At 46.9% G+C, this 16,360-nt stretch overlaps 1 protein-coding gene across 3 annotated transcripts in view; it reads left to right on the forward strand.

The window, feature by feature from the left end:
- The window catches only part of HIPK2 (homeodomain interacting protein kinase 2), a 140,538-nt gene that overhangs the window by 104,294 nt on the left and 19,884 nt on the right, over nucleotides 1-16,360 (forward strand). For 2 of the 3 annotated variants that reach the window (XM_032687686.1, XM_032687685.1), the window contains 5 exons: nucleotides 1,946-2,165; nucleotides 3,693-3,814; nucleotides 8,265-8,407; nucleotides 8,774-8,950; nucleotides 11,572-11,853. In XM_032687686.1, coding sequence (XP_032543577.1) covers nucleotides 1,946-2,165; nucleotides 3,693-3,814; nucleotides 8,265-8,407; nucleotides 8,774-8,950; nucleotides 11,572-11,853 — 944 coding nt within the window. The remainder of the gene's footprint in view (nucleotides 1-1,945; nucleotides 2,166-3,692; nucleotides 3,815-8,264; nucleotides 8,408-8,773; nucleotides 8,951-11,571; nucleotides 11,854-16,360) is intronic. The other variant, XM_032687687.1, reaches the window with a different exon arrangement.

Genomic DNA, 16,360 nt, shown 5'->3' on the forward strand with positions numbered 1-16,360 from the left:
CCAGGGAGAGCACTGTAGGAGACTGAAGCTCAAGAAATTGCTACTGTCTTTTAAGCCTCTTGGGAACAGGCTGCTCAAGATTCAGTCTAGAGATTGCAGGTGGCATTGCGGAAGTGGTGTTTGGAAAGCCAGGGAGCTAAAGGAGTCTGTATAGACCTACAGGGTGTTCCTGCGTCAGTCAGAAAACCAGACTTCGTGACTCAGGTCCTGATACATGTGATCACAGAAGGTCTTTTGAAACAATTCAAGCAGATTCAGACAGAGATAGGTCATGACTTGGTGTGATAGGGTATTAGTTGCAAACACCAGTTCCCCTTCTTGTCTCTTTCTGAGTTGCTGACCAAAGAAATGCACACTACAGGCTCCCCTAGGCCCCAGCTGCAGGGCAGAGACACCATTGCTAGTGACATTGCAGAGACACAGTTGCTAGTAGGAAATGCAGACTTGCTTTCATTTCCTCACAGCTCACTTGACATTACGATCAGTTGTTGGCTGGGGAGATCCATGGTGATTTCTGAATTCTCGCAAGGGGTGTGTGTTGTGAGCAGAACCGGTATCTCCAGTGTTCCTAGAAAAAGTGGTAGAAATATTTCCAGGAAGGGTTTTTTAGTTTGAACAAGCTCTAAGCCTTTCACAATTCTCTTCAACATACCATTCATCTTAGCTTTCTTTTGTTTCCTGTCTCTGCAAAATGTCTGGGGATTGCCTCCTTCCAGTTACAGCTTCTGAGATTAGGAGTGTGGGAGCTGTTGTGGTTGCTGCTCAGTATGTTGCACAGGAGAGCAGATTGCACTTCACTGCCTCTGCATGGAGAGGGGATGAGGAGGAGGAAGAAATGTTTTGTCGTCACATTCTTCATGTCTGTGGCTGTGGCAGTGCAGCACGGGTCCAGTAGCAACCAGTGCAGTGCAAAATGCTTAGTCTGCTGTCTCCTCCAGCCTTGATCAAAGCCTCCTCCTGGGTTCATATATTCACCATGAGAAAGCATTGTCTGACCTGTCATTTGCCATGAGAAAGTAGTGTCTGACCTATGTCCAGCAATGCTTCCGGTATGTTTGGGCAGAGGGGAAGGATGGTCTCTGGTCTGGTAGAGTCTGGCTTCCTAGGCATGAATGCTAAGGACATAGTTTTAGAGCAGTGACAGAGCTGTTTAGTTGTCTGCAACTGTTAGACTCGGTCCAAATGAAAAAAGTCTTCAGATTTCTAGATGTTTTGCAGAACACTGGGATGATTTTTGTGGCTTTGCAACATCCCCTGCTGGAGTTTCTGCTCTAAGAGATTTTAAAGACAAGCCAAGTTTGGACTTTGCAAGTATTAGTATTACCACCTGTTATGCCTTCTGATTACTTCAAATAACAAACATAATTCAAGGGGCGTGTGCCATCTTAGATGCAGGGTATCTAAGAGAAAGGGCTGGAATGAATCTCCCCTCTCAGGATGAGACTTCACAAGGCATGGAGGTGCTGAGTTTATTTTACCTCAGAAATATGAGCAGCTCCTAGACCTATGTACATGAGGAGTGAACAACATGATTTGTGGATAGTAACATTTTCTGACCCCATCTTCATCATACTGCAAATCAGAGGCAGTTGGGTGAGCAATGGGGCTACAGTTCTGCTTTAGAGAATGTGCTGTGTCTCTCAGCAGTTCACAACAGCACTGCATGGCCAGAGGCCCTGTGGTGTGGTACAGCTGTGGTTACTCAGGCGGATTGTGCTCCTTTCCCCAGCGCTGCCCTTATCTCTATGCTCCTCAGTGTCCTGTTCTACCCCTTGTTTGGTTTTGGTTTGCTGTTTTGTTTGTTTTGGTTTGTTTGGTTTCTTTTTTTCACTTTATCTTACGCTATTTTACTTTTTTCTTTTGTTTTTGGATTTTGCTTCTTCCAACGTACCCATCTCCCTCATTTTTTTGTTTGTTTTTTGTTTAATTCCCGTCATTCCTTTAGACCACCAACCTGGCTCCCACCTCCTCCAGTGCCACTATTTCCTTAGCCAACCCCGAGGTCTCCATACTAAATTACCAATCTGCACTCTACCAGCCCTCAGCGGCGTCCATGGCTGCGGTGGCCCAGCGGAGCATGCCCCTGCAGACAGGAACAGCGCAGATCTGTGCCCGCCCCGACCCCTTACAGCAAGCTCTCATCGTCTGCCCACCAGGCTTCCAAGGTAAGGAACAGCCTCACCAGACCTTGGCCAGTTGCTGCTCCCTCCCCACTGCTGTTTAGTCCAGCTCGTGTTGGAAATGAGCTCCCTTAGTGCAGGTCAGGTGGCAGGAAGAAGGCTGGCCTAGTAAATCGGAGCAGTGAGGTTGTTGCAGGTGGAAATGTTTGTAGCGGCGGAGGATCTTGCAGGCACCTCTGACAGCATGAGTTGGAGGTAGCTGGTCTAAAACAACAGGGCAGATGCTGAGAAGGGGCTGAGGGAGAATATATGATGTTTGTCCTCTCTTGCCCTGAACAGAGTTTGAAGGCTCTTCTGCCATACTTTGGTAAACTTGAAAGCTTTCCCCCACAGTAACATGAATCAGCATGTGTGTAATGGGCTCATCACTTCTCAGTGATTCTATTGCTAAAAGGGGAACTCAGGAGGGTAATGCAGCAGGGAGCATGGTGGGGGTGGAGATGAGGGTTTGCCCCCATAGCATGCTCATGACCATTTATGAGTAAAATTCCCTCAGCTCCACCCCACTGCAAATAGCTCTGCCTGTGTATATAGTAGTAGGTACCATTGTTAGACAGCTTGGGTGATGATCAGAATTAACCACTTGTCCTTCTCTTAACTTTACATGCTGTAGCAATTTAGAAAACTAGATGGGTATCTGTAGGAAGTGGGCTAAATAGACCTCGGTTCAGCTGGTGCAACTTCTACTCTTCAGTTCTACAAGCCTGCCTGTGCAGCAGTCTCTAGGCACTTGTTAAATGTTCTGCAAGATTATCAAAGCTCTTTTGAACTAGAGAAGTTTAGCTAGACCTCTTCTACGTAGTTAAAATGCATCTCAGGGGTTTGACTTCAGAAATGTATTGCTAGAGTACATAAGCTAACATCTTCAGCTTGCTGTCCTGAGAAAGTTCTAAAGCAGAGGAGGCAGCACAGGCTGTGCTGAGGTGATGGAGAGGGAAGCTTCCTGCTGCTCGGTTAGGCTTATGTGTGGCTTAATCAGTGATTGGAGTTTGGGGTGTGCTAGAGCCTTTTAAATGAATCCCAAGAAGCTGTTCAAGAGAAAAGGGAGTACAGAGTTCTGGATTCCCATCCCACTGTCCCACTTTGGTCTAAAGATAGCATTCTCACGTAGCAATAGGTTTGGGCTGGCAAAGACCATTTTCTGTTGTCAAACTGGAGAATATGGTGAAGAGAAGCCATTCACTCTGCTGTTTTCTCCCTGTACACACTGTATTGTGATATTTGCTTTGCATTTGAGGTACACTAAAAATATGAACTCAGTTATTCCCTTAATACCTCTGAAAATGTCTTTTCTGCACCCTTATACGTGTGTCATGTTTGTGAACATTTGTTGGACATCTCTGGGCTGGGGTAGAACATGTGGCAGTCTGATAGCCCAATTTTTCAGAGAGACTGTATATTGCAATTTAAATGGACATCAGCGAGTGCCTTTAGGCACCTCTGAAAACCAGAGCACTGTTTCTAGCAGTGCTGCTGATGGCTAATGCTGTACCTTCTGTGCTGGTGGAACAGGGTTACAAGCCTCCCCTTCAAAGCATGCTGGGTATTCGGTTCGGATGGAGAACGCAGTTCCCATTGTCACTCAGGCTCCTGGGGCCCAGCCTCTTCAGATCCAGCCAGGACTCCTCGCACAGGTAAGGAATTCTGAAGACACTGAACTCAGCAGGTATTTACTGTGTTGTTTAGCTCTTGAAGGCTGAGGAGAGTAGCTTTATCTAAGGGCCTTCTGTGGTGCAGTTTGGAGACTTGGGCAGCTATATAAGGGTCTGCAGCTTTCTCTGAAATGTCCAAATCTCCCCCAGCTCAAAGGCTATGTCAGAGTTGCAAAAGCCTCCAGAAAGACCTTCTTTCCTTCTGGTTTTCCACTGGAATCAGTGGGAAAGCCTCAGGGAAATCTGTATCCGGCCTCTGCTGAGGAGGAACCGATAATAACCTTCCTGCATCCTCCTGAACTTGCAGTTTCAGTGGTAGTTCGTAATCAGGAGTCACAGTGGTGAATTGTGTGTTACCAATAAATGTCTTCCATGCTTTAAGACTCCACCATTCTGTTTTATGAGCTGCACCTCTGCTCTTCAGGTATGAGTGAGATGGAAGGAGCAGAGGCAAAGGCCCCACAGGCAAGGAGCTCTCCTTGTCAGCAACACTTATTGGCACAGTTGTCGAATTGTTCTCACAAGGAAAAGCATGGTTCCTTCCAGAAGAAAAACAATCAGAAATGGGTACCATTGATCGCATGCACATCCTCAAGGGGAACCCCAGCTTCTCAAACCAGAGGAGCAGTTTATTTCACCTTGTGCTGGCTTCAGCAAATCTGCCCCTACTGCTTTTGAGCTGGTGCCATGGTAACTTTGCTGATAACAGGCAGGAAAAAAACCCGCCTAGTATACTTAATACTAAGTCGTGCAGCCTGGAAAAGGTGACCTGTTAATTAAAAATGCATGCCTCTGACTCAGTCTTGGTTGGTTTGCAGTCAGGTACCCACAGACTTAAGGGTTTGTGCCTGTGCCCTGCACTGCTGCGGTAAGACTGTTGGTGCTCTTGCCTTCCTTTGCCACATGCCAGTTGTGCTTATCTGGTGGATCAAAATGCAACTTTCAGTCTGTGATTTCCACCTGCCCTGCCCCTTCCCAATAGCAGAGCCTTTGTTAGAGGACTGTCTGAAACATGGAACCTATCTCTGTTGCAGCTTGTTGTAACAACAGATGTGGGCCACCACTCTTGTTTGGTAGGAAAGGAGAGCCTATGAGGCAGTCAAAACAAAAGCTGTGGCAAAGTGAGAGCAGTCTGTGCAGGCTCAGAGCCTGGCACCTATTGCTTGTGCAAGGAGTCAACCAAGGCAGTGGATGAAGGAGGTCACAGGGCTTTACATGCCCCCATCATTCTGCCAGGCCTCCTGTGGTGTGCTTTCTGTGGGGCTTGAAGGAGTGATCTGAAGCATCCCTAAGGCAGCAGGAACCTGAAAGATCTCAGGACCTCATGCTCCTCCTTTCTTCTCGAGATAGCCTTGTTGGACTTCATACAAACGAGGAATGTTTGTAGTAAATATCCTCCTGAACACCCTTCCTCCCACAGGTTACCAGTTTCGGTGCTGCCTCTGCCACATGAATGCCAATTTCTTGGGCTGCCCCCTTCATACTTTCTACCGACATTTTATTTACTGCCACTTCCAAAAGGGAATTCAAGCTGTTTCTGAGAAACTCTCCTCACTTGCATAGATTTTTAATTTTTGATTTAATAAAAGAGAGGCGGTCTGCCTGTTGATGTATCTGTTTGCCTGGCACGATGAGAAATGCTAGCTGTTACTCTGGTGGCAGGACACTCTGATTGATGCCGGTGGCATCTGGTGTCCGTGGGCCTCACTCAGTTTGGGCTGAGCAGCTGGTCTGATAAACAAATCTGTACCCAATTCCAGTTTCCTGAATGGAAAAACACAGCTTCTTTGTGATGCATTGTAGTCACATCTGATCTCTGAGCGGCTGCGTGTCTCTCTCCCAGCAGAGAGCTATTCCCCTCATCATGCACAGCTGCTTATCTAATGCTCTTCAGACTGGACCACGGGATTGCTCCAACTATTAGAGGGCCTGTCCCCAGCAGAGAGTGTAGCACCTCCAGAGCCCACTTCTGTCTTTCCACCTGCCTTATTTGTCCCACCGATGGGACACGGTGCTGCTCCTTGTGCTCCCAGCACACAGCACAGGTCACTGTGCTTGACCTCATCAGGATGCCTGTGGCTGGTAAGGCCTTACTGCATCCCAGCGCAGCTGGCGTCCAGTTCCCCCTGTGCATTTTGTACAAGACCAACCGCACCAGAGGAAGGAAGGAGGAAGGAATTCCAGGGGCCGGAGGGACCCCTTGCTGAAGCACTGACAGATTTTGAGCATCATCTCTGGCAGCTGTGTGTCTGCAGTCTGTGGGATGGAGCTAGGCGGTGCAAGGCAGAGCAAGCAGCCTGCAAGATGCAGGGTCAGTGGTTAAAGTAACTTTTTTGTAACTTGTCTGGGTCTATTTTCACCCTCTCAAGCAAATGTGGTCCACATACTGTATGCACAGGGACTGGTGAAAGGAGACTGATCCTGTCTTTTCTAATAGCTCTTTGTGGCTTTTGATCTCAAAAGAGACAAAACTGTACAGTTTTCTGGCAGGCATCCATGATGTGACCTAGAACTGTCCCCTGTCCTTGAATAATGCCCTGAATTCTTGATTTTGCCCTCCTTTTAACTCCTTCCCAACACCACTTCCCACGGAGGTCCTGCCACCGGCTTTCAGAACAAACACAGTTATTCCATTAGTCGCTCCTGCTCTATATCCGGAGCACGAGCTCCGTCGCATCAGGGGATCCCCCAGCTCCCGAGCGCGGGGGCCAGCGCAGTGCTCCACCACGGCTGCAGGATTTCATAGTGATGCAATCACTGGGAACAGGCTGTGGCTGCCGGTGCAAGCCTCCCGTGTGTGAGCACAGCACGCTGTGCTGGTGGATCAGCCTAGACAAGTCTTTATCTGCAGATTAAATGATTCAGTGGTCCTTACCTAATAAGTGAGGAATTTGTGCCTAGACCCTGACACTGCATCTAAATTTATGCACTGCAGTCAGGCAAGGAGCTTAGTTTTGTTTCGTTCTCTTCCTGAAAAGGGAGGAAGCAGTTTTCTCTGCAAGTAAATCCAGGTAGTCCCCTGGGACTGACTGCAAGAGTAGTTTAGTCTTCTCTTTTAAAGCAAAGCTGGGGAAAAAAGAGAAAAGAATAAAAAGGCTTTTTTCCTCCCTGATCTTTTAGTGTCTTTGCCTCTTTCTCTTACCTGCTCCAAGCGGCAGCAGCCTGTGGTTGTGGCTCCTTAGATGAAAGGGTCTCAGGAGCCTTGTGACTGTCCATCCTTTGCAGATGTTGTGAGAGGCCTCACTGTAGCAGCCTTTTCATCTAACTCAGCAACATGGAAAGTTACAAGACAGTCAAACTTTGGAACAGAATGGGAAAAGGTGTTTTTTTGGGGGAGTGGTTTTTAGGGTTTTTTTTCCACTGGAGGATAGGAGGGGATCATGGGGACAGTTAACTGGATTCTTGTGAGGATGGAGAAGGGGACAAATGTATGCTTGGAACAAGCCTCCCCTCAAATTTAGCCTCCTTGGAGCTGTGAGATAACACAACACAGGTCCAGTATAGTAGTGCAGGTTGGGACTAAAGTGGGCCATAGCTGATACCCCTGCATTCCTCAGCCCAGACAGTGATAAGCTGCCAGAGCTGCCTTTGGGCAGCACATAGCAAATAAAATTTCCCAAGTCAAAAAACCAACCATCTGACTGTGTGGAGTCACTGGAGCAGGACAACCTGAGTCATGCCTGTGGCAGCGCAGCTGGAGGGATATTGCATACCAGAGCGATGGCTCAACTCACAGGGCAGGAATTTACACCCTGTAAGGGGGGCACTCACTCAGAAAAAGCAGGAAAGCACATGGAGAGAACGGGCATGCATGTGCATGGCTTCACTCTGCTTTGCCCAGAGAGGCTCCTGGTGAGCTGCAAGCAGGCAACTGGGCTTCTTGGCTGTGTAGCAAGATGTTCCTTCTGAGGAGCACCCAGTGGCTTATAGGTGTTCCTTTTCCGTATCCCCAAATTCACCTTTTTCCCCTCCTCACTAAAGCCTAGTTCTTTTTCCTGGTCCTTGAAAAGTTCATTTTCCTTTTTCGTTCCTTTTAAGTTCCTGAAGTCACTTAGGTCCTGTTGGGATGAGAAAGAAAACTGGCTGTAGGAGGGGGAAATTGACAATGGGCCCAGCTGATCTGGAAAGTCAAAATTAAAAGGTGCTAAAGTGTTTGATGTTTGGGTTGAAATGCCAACTAGTTTTGATCCCTCCTATTCCTAGTTTAGCCTAAAACACAGCTGCTGCTTTGTACGGCAGGGACTTTTTCCCCCTTCCTTTCGATTCTCTATATTGATGACTTTTACTGCTTTTACTGTGCTTTCCTAACGATATTTGAAAGGGGGTAAGAGCTGTGTAGTATGACCATGATAATTATTGGGGGCCCCGGGTGAGCGTGGACCACCAGTCATGCTTGGTGCATGATGCCTTTTGTTTTCCCTCTGTCTGACAGCAAGCGTGGCCCAGTGGCACTCAGCAGATCCTGCTCCCTCCTGCCTGGCAGCAGCTGACCGGGGTGGCCACCCACACATCTGTCCAGCATGCGACCGTCATCCCAGAGTCCATGGCAGGCACCCAACCACTGGCAGACTGGAGGTAAACTGGAGGTGCTTGGAGGCTCCCTGAAGTACCCACCAGTGCTGGAAGAGGCCTGAGAAGAGTGGGGGCAGGAGGGATGGGGTCTCACAAAGGCTGTGAGGGAGAAGGGCTGCAGCCTGTCGCCCCCTTGTCTGAAAGCTACGGGCATCTTCTCCGTTCCATGTCCTTGGGGTGGAGTGCTGTGCCCACAATGCTCTCTTCAGTCTGCTCCCTGGGGAAAACGCTCCATCCTGGGTGGACTAGGAGCCAAATGGGCCCTGGAAGGGAGGGTACCTTGGTGAAGGGTGGTGGGAGCCTGTGGAAGAGCCTGCCGAGGAACAGCTGGTTGCGTGTTAAACGCGTGCCTGTCTCCCCACCATGCAGAAACACGCACGCTCACGGCAGCCACTACAACCCCATCATGCAGCAGCCCACGCTGCTGGCCAGCCACGTGACCCTGCCCGCCGCCCAGCCCGTCAACGTGGGAGTCGCCCACGTCATGCGCCAGCCGCCCGCCGCCACCTCCGCCAGGAAGAGCAAACAGCACCAGTCGGCGCCCCGGTGAGTGTGCGCCCACCCCGGCGCTGGCCGTGGTTGTGGGATGGGGGTCCCATGCTTCTGAGTGCAGCCTTGTGATGCAGCTGTGCTGGCCACTGTGGTGTTCACTGACATCTGCAGGGCAGAATAAAGTTTATTCCACAGCCTGCAAGGGATTAGGTTACGCATTTTGTGACTGGAGTCTTTGCTGCTTCGGCTCTTTGGCACCCAGGTCAGGAGAGTGGCAGGTAAGAGGTGATCCGGTGCGTTTTACACCCAGTGAGCATCATTTTGCACAGGAGTCAGTGGCTACGGGAGATGCAAGATGGGAGACTTGGGCCCTGTTCATACACTTGTTATGCTGCTGTGATTACCTGAGGCCTTGTTATTAAAAATGTAACTGAATTCTCAGGTCAGTGTGCCGCAGTGCCCAGCTGCCACACCTTTTCTTCCCTCATCATCTGGAAGAAGCACTCCTGAGGTCCAGTGTTTGCACTTCCATGAGGTGATGCACCTCAGGGGACCTCTTCAGGAACATGTGCCTGATGTGTGCATACAAGATCTACCCTTTCAAAAACAATGGAGTGATGACCTGTCTTCTGAGCTTTAATGCCATGTGGAGTGGAGGACTGGGGTGGCTTTAGGCCACCTCAGGCTCTCTAGCTCCTAACATAGGTGGTTAGTCCCTATCTTCAGCAGTACACACCAGCAACAGATCTCCGTGCTGGCCTTGATATAATCATGGCAGCACAAAACGGAGCATTTTATAAGGATATCTCACACAAGGGCAGTCTTTAGAATCTATCAACTCTCAGTCTACCATTTGGCTCTGCAAGGAGGAGACTGGGGTTTCTTGCACAACTCAGATGGTGGGATGGTTGCAGCGCCTGTCACAGCACTGTAAGCTTGTCTAGAGGACAAGGATGTTTAAAATACATGTGTACCTGTTCTGGGGAAGGTCCTCTGGGCTGTGCAACTATGACGCTTCTTTAAAAAGAAAAAACAACAAAAACACAAAACATAACAGTGCAGGGGAGAGAACCAAAATGGGTCACCACTTGTGCAGAGGCAAATACAGAGGAGTTTGTGGTTTTCCTTGGTGACTGCACTGGGGCCAGAGGAGCTCTGAGTTTGCAACCAGAGCAACAGTTTGACTCTAGTTAAGAGTCAAATTTAAATCCTTCCCATGTATCTGCCCTCTAATGTTGAATTTACTTTGGGTGGGCTCCAGCTGTCTTAGTCAATCAGTAACACAGAGGAGAGGCAGCTACGTCCCCAGCAAGCCAGCAAAAGAGAGCACCTGCTACAACCAGTGTGCCTGTGCAGGGCCCCCCTTCTCCCTTCACTCTCCAGGGACAGGATGGCAGTGTCCAGGAGGAATTGGGCACCCTCAGAGCAAAGGGTTTCTACAGCTTCATTAATTGTGACTCTTTTGTAGCCAAATGAGGAACGTGCTCCTTTGGAGAGGAGGGTACTCCACGCTGCTCATTGGTATTCAAAAAGCACTTTGAATGCTACTGTGCAGCCATTTGTTATGCAAAAGACCCTGTGTAAGTTGGTATAGTGTGATATACTGCCAGGGTGACTTCCTTTTGATGGATGCCACCTATTCCTTTTGTTAGCTTTCGGGCCAGGCTGAACATGCAGCCCAGGCCCCACAGTGGAACAAAACCAGAACTTTGGGGTTTTTTTCCTTTTTGAATCTCCAGATGTTCTGCAGTAGTGAGAAGAAATACAAGGGAGAAAGAAAGTGTGGGAATTGAGTGAAATGGGCTTTAGTCAGTGTGCTTTGGTAAATAACCCCATCTGCAGACCCACGCTGCACTGCTGGGTGGATAGGTTCTGTGTTCAGACCCGTGATCCAAGTGAGCCTTTTCTGCTTGGTCTGGTAGGGAAGCTGACATAGGAAGACTGGGAAAAAAACAGGACTCGAGAATGCTTTTTTACTGTGTAATAAGAATATTTTTCTTTTCTTTCTGATTTACATATGCTGGATGCTGCTTCACATGGAAATTAAATGAACCTGAATATATGTCCTCCCTTCTACCTGCTTTCATCTATGGGACACCACTGTCCTAGAGGTCAAAGTACTGGGCAGGAAATGTTCATTGAAAAGATTCTTAAACAGAAATTGATTTCTGTTTAATTAAATTAAAAACCAGTTTTCCTGATAAATGATTGTTGTTTTCCACAGCAAATTCTAATTTTATCTCTAGCATTTTCTGGCCAAAAAATATCTGGTCATGATGCATCTGTGCAGGATACAGGCGAAAGAGATTATCATTTAGGTGGTTCTCTCTCCTGTGACAGGCATAGAGTGCCTGCCTTTGTTCTGTATGTCTGGGCTGTGTGACTAGCCTCTACTCTCCCAGTGCAAACTCCTGAGAGGCAGCATTTCTCATCTGGAAATTTCTAGGAAAAAAAATTTGAATTTTTTGCTACAAGAAACTGCTTTTCAGCCAATGATATGAATAAGTCATGCAAGGTACTCTCTCTTTTGAAGAGGTGACTGCGTCAATTTTGCAGTTTTCCTAGACTCCATAGACCAGTGCCACTGAATCGGAGACCGGGACTCACAAGCCCTTGGTGACGGGCAACTTGAGCAAACAGAGTTTTAACCAACTAACACCTTTTCCCATTTCCAGAAACACATCCACCTATGAAGTTTCATCCTCTCAGTCCATCAGCTCGCCCCAGCGGTCGAAACGAGTGAAGGAGAACACGCCTCCCCGCTGTGCCATGGTGCACAACAGCCCTGCCTGCAGCACCTCCGTCACCTGCGGCTGGGGCGACGTGGCCACCAGCACCACGCGGGAGCGGCAGCGGCAGACGATCATCATTCCCGACACCCCCAGCCCCGCAGTGAGTGTCATCACTATCAGCAGCGACACGGATGAAGAGGAGGAGCAGAAGCATGCACCCACCAGGTGAGCAGTGGCTCTCTGCTCTTCCCTGTGTGCAGGAGAAAGAGACAGAGGCAGAGAAATGCTGGAGCATCCCAAGGGTTGCTGTAGGGTTCCAGGAGCTATATTTGGGTATCAGCATCCAGTTTTTCCTTTCATTTGAAAGGAAAAAATACTAGCTGAGGACTCCATAGATTTAGTTGAAGCTCCCTTCTGTGCCTGTACATTTGCTGTGTGACCTTGGAGAAGTGCAGTAGTCTCCCCATGCCATAGTGTCTCATCTGTAAGAGGAAAGAATACTTCTCTCTATCTCACTTCTGTTGAAAGGAGACTTCAGAGAGCCTATGGTGATGAGCCTCTCTGAGACAGCTGTTTAAAACAAAGACAAAAAGAAGAGCTTGGAAGGAAGATGCCTTAAATTTGCCTTTTCTCTTTCTAACTGATCCAGGCATCTGTAAAGAGCATTAAATGACACCTTCGATATGTGATATTTTTCTTAAAAAGGTTCTCAAGAACAGTGGTTCTGTCATAAACACTCAACAATAATAAATATGTTGTAAGAGATTTGCTTAGTTCTGATTGTGTTGTCAAAACATCCTTGAACTATTGTAAAAGTGGCAGAAACTGACTGCTTTTTTGTCTGACTGCAGAGAGGCATAGATGAGGCTAGAAACACCATGGTGACTGAGTTTGCTCCTTAGGGAATTAACTCACCTGACTGAACAGTGTGGCCCAGGACCGCTGCCACTGCTGATCATCTCTTGTGGATCAGAGAGGACTTAATTTTCTAGGACTATCCTTTCAGCACCTTTCATCACATGCAAGTGCTCTAGGTTTCCCATCTGATGCCAGTCACAAGACATTGCTCTGCTTTATAAGTTGTAGAGAAGTAGTCTTGCAAACAGCTGAATAATTTTACCGTCTTTATATTGGTAACTGAGCTAGGAAATTTTTAACCTTATCTTTCCAGTATTGGTGAGAGATAATTATTTTTCTATTTATTTAAAATACACTCCATGCCAGATTTTCTTCTAATCACTGGAGATACCTATCTGTGTCTCTGCATCTCTGCATTGTGGTGATAAGTGAAGCCTGCAAATGTGCACAGAACAGATGAGATGCATTTGGCCTCCAGGAACTAAAAATCTGTAAGGAGCCATATGATTCAGGCATCTAGACTGGAATTTCAAGCTGCCTCCTGACAGCCACTGCCACTTCCCATTCCCCTTTTCCCTACCAATGAACTCCACTGGACAGCAAGAGTTCAGTGCCTCTCAAAGTCAGGCTTGCCATGAATGCAGTGGTTATCATGGGCACTTGATCACAGAACAGTGTAACATATTTCACTTTAAAAATAAAAAGAAATAAAATTAAAAATTGCTACAGCATTCCTTGCTTTGGTAGGGGGAAGAAAGTGGGGTTGCAGAGGGAGTTGAGTGAAGATGAGTGTGAAAGTCAGGTAGACTGGAAATAATGAGCCCCTACTTCCAGGGCTCTTATGGGAAAGTAAGGGCAAGACAAAAGAGATGCTGAAAACTAAGGTTGCGAGGTGGGGCAGCATGAAGAGGGCAGGTATCTCAAGGGTCATGGGAGCTCTTTTCAAGCATGTTTACCCATGGTGCTGATCCCAGGCTTTGGGAATTATGTGCAAATACTTAAACTTACCATCTGGGTGTCTTTCTTCGGTCCAGAGAGGTGTGGAGGGAAGAGCTGGAATACTGCATCCAGTTCAACCAATGGTTGTCCCTTCTGCTTCAACTTTGCTGCGGTCTGACCAGTTTCTTCACTCAACACCTCTCCAGGAAGACAGGCAGAACAAAGTTCAGGAACGTGTCTGGAAATTGAGTTGGGAGTTTGAGGTATTAAAATATTTGGGTCTGCCGAGGGGCTTGAAAAGTTGTCCCAAGAGCCAGACTTACATAAACAAACTGGCTTTGATGTGACTAAAGCATATTCCGGACACGTTCCTGCCTGGGATCAGATCCCTGGCTACTTTTTGCATCCATATGGCATATCTATACAGAGTGCCAGGATGCCAGCATTCCTGGAAGGCCAAAGCTTAAGAGCTAGATTTAATTTCTGAGCCGTGTAGAGACATTTCGCATGGACACGAGCTGTTCTCGGGCACCTTTTGGAATTCCAGAGTGAGTTAAATTGCCTGTGCAGATGTATCCAGAGCAAATAGAGAATTAGAGTCAGAGGCACAGGTGGCAAACAGCATGTCCAGAATGAGAATTTTTGGTTAATGTTTCCAGGAGAGTGAAATCAATTTACTCAGTGCCTTTTAACCTGGGTATATCTAATACCATAGTCTCAGCTGGAGTGAGAGTGTAGCTTCGAGTAAAGTATCAAGGAACTTTGTCCCTGCTGAAGTTGGAGTCTTTCTCATTGAAAGTTTGTCACATGTAAGAAAATACTCCAAGTTTTCTCACTTGCCTATTTTTTTGGCTCCAAGAAAAATGGGAGTGACAATGAAGTATGTGCATTAATGTAATCAGTGCCCAAAGGTTCAGGATCTGAGTCGGAAATGAAACCATGCAAAGAATGCATTGTCTCACCCATATATGCAAATATTACCATATTGGGCAATAGCTGTGGTGTGGGGGTGAAAAATAAGGAATCATTTGAAACATGCTATTGGTCACATCCTAGCAATATTAGTTTTTTCTAGGTTAGAATATAGAAATCGTATGTCACTTGACAGATCAAAGGTAGTTGTCTGATCCCATCTTATTGATAGCAATGGTAGCTTTGCATTAACTTCCCTGTCATTGGATCAGCTCCTGAATTTGCTACAGCACTTCCTTCTGTTATTTCTTACAGGGTTAGAAATTTCTCTTTGACCCACGAGACTAAAAATGCTTATTTTATTGATTCCTCAGTGAAGGGAGATTAGAGCTACTTGTGGTTGTGAGAAGTAGTAGGTCCTTTGAGGATGTGAGAGTTGGTCAGTCTCAGTTTAAACAGTACTGGTAATGTTGATAAAAAATATTATGTTGCTGATGCAGGAAAGGAGTCCTACGGCTTGGATTTACTCCATCAGAAAAGCCCTTCTGTAATACCAGAGCAGCAGAGAGAGCTTTTCTCATACAGGGGATATGAATTTTTTATTGGTGAAAGAAAAATCTGAAAAAATCATTATGAGATGGGTAGAATTTTCCTTTTCCTACTGAAAAGTAGGAAATGTTATGTTACATGTTTATAAAATAGCAGCTGATCAGGAACGCAGGGCAGCACATCGCTCCTTTTGCAGTGTTGATGAGCATAGCTCGGTGTAATCTTTATAAAATCAATAGTCGTCTGAAAATGTGGGCTCTTGTTGGGTAAAGGTGCTGGGGAGGTGGTGTGAGATGAGCTCTGGAGGACCTGCTTAGTGGAGCCTTGTCGAAGGGGGCCATCTACTGGGCCCCAGCCCCGAGCCTGGGGCAGAGTCACCAAGGAGGAACCTCAGGTACAGTTCAGCAGGGACCATCCTCAGAGAGATGGTCAGAGATTTTCAGGGGCAAAATCCTGATTAGAAAGGTCAGTTCATCAAAACCAAGGCTTTTTTGCAAGATACATTGAGTTTTTTCTAGTAATACAGTGAAATCTGGCGAAGCTTCAAAACTGCAAAAAGTTTTGACCTTTATTTAAGGGGAGAAAGTGTTAGAGGAGAAGACTTCTTGTTTCTCTTTTAATGGAGAGTTTTATTCTTTCAAAATAGACACAAATAATAAGAAGAATAAATTGAAATAGTCAAAATAAAAGGTGAAAAAATTTACTGAATGGAATTGTTTTTACCTGGTTTCTGATGCCCACATTGTATGTGACATTTTGTCCCTTCAAACAGCAGGGGGGAAAATTTGCATATAAAATGCATTTTATGAACAGGAAACAGTTTTGTCACCCTGTTTGTTTACCATCAGTGAACTTGTACACTCTCAGCTCTGCATCCTTTACGAAAAGATTTCACAGGCCGAAGAGACATTCACTGCTGTGCTGTAAGATAATACCCCAACTGTTATTTATTCTGCATAGAAGAATTCAGGTCTAACCTGTAAAGCACTGAAGAAAGTGAAACAGAAAGTAGACTGATATTTGCTTTTTAAAATTTATTCCTCTCTAGTTTCTCTGCTTGCTCTTGCAAGAAAGTCAAGCAGGCAGACCAACTGACCGATAGTGCCACTGCGGTTGCGGTGGTTGGAGCACATGCTCGGCGAGTAGCAAGTAGTAGGGGTTAAGTACTCCCCAGTGTGCAGCTTCACCTGTTGCTCTAGTTTAAATCTAAATCCTCCCTTGATTAAACATTTCTGAAGCTTAGAAGTGGAAAAAAATAAAGCAACAGCTTAAGCACGGAGCGGAGAGACACAAAGGCATCTTGGAATTGTGGCTGGGAGGGAGAGCGCACAAGGTCCTGGGGAGGGATGCATTGGGCTGCACTGTTGGTTCCATGAGGGCTATTTCTACATTCTACCAAGAGACTCATCACAGAGCATGGCAGGAGGAAGGGGTGGAAGGAAGGGCAGTGGAGGTGGCTGTTGTGATGTGCCAA

Source organism: Chiroxiphia lanceolata, chromosome 5 (assembly GCF_009829145.1).
Source record: "Chiroxiphia lanceolata isolate bChiLan1 chromosome 5, bChiLan1.pri, whole genome shotgun sequence".
Classification (NCBI taxonomy): Eukaryota; Metazoa; Chordata; class Aves; order Passeriformes; family Pipridae; genus Chiroxiphia; species Chiroxiphia lanceolata.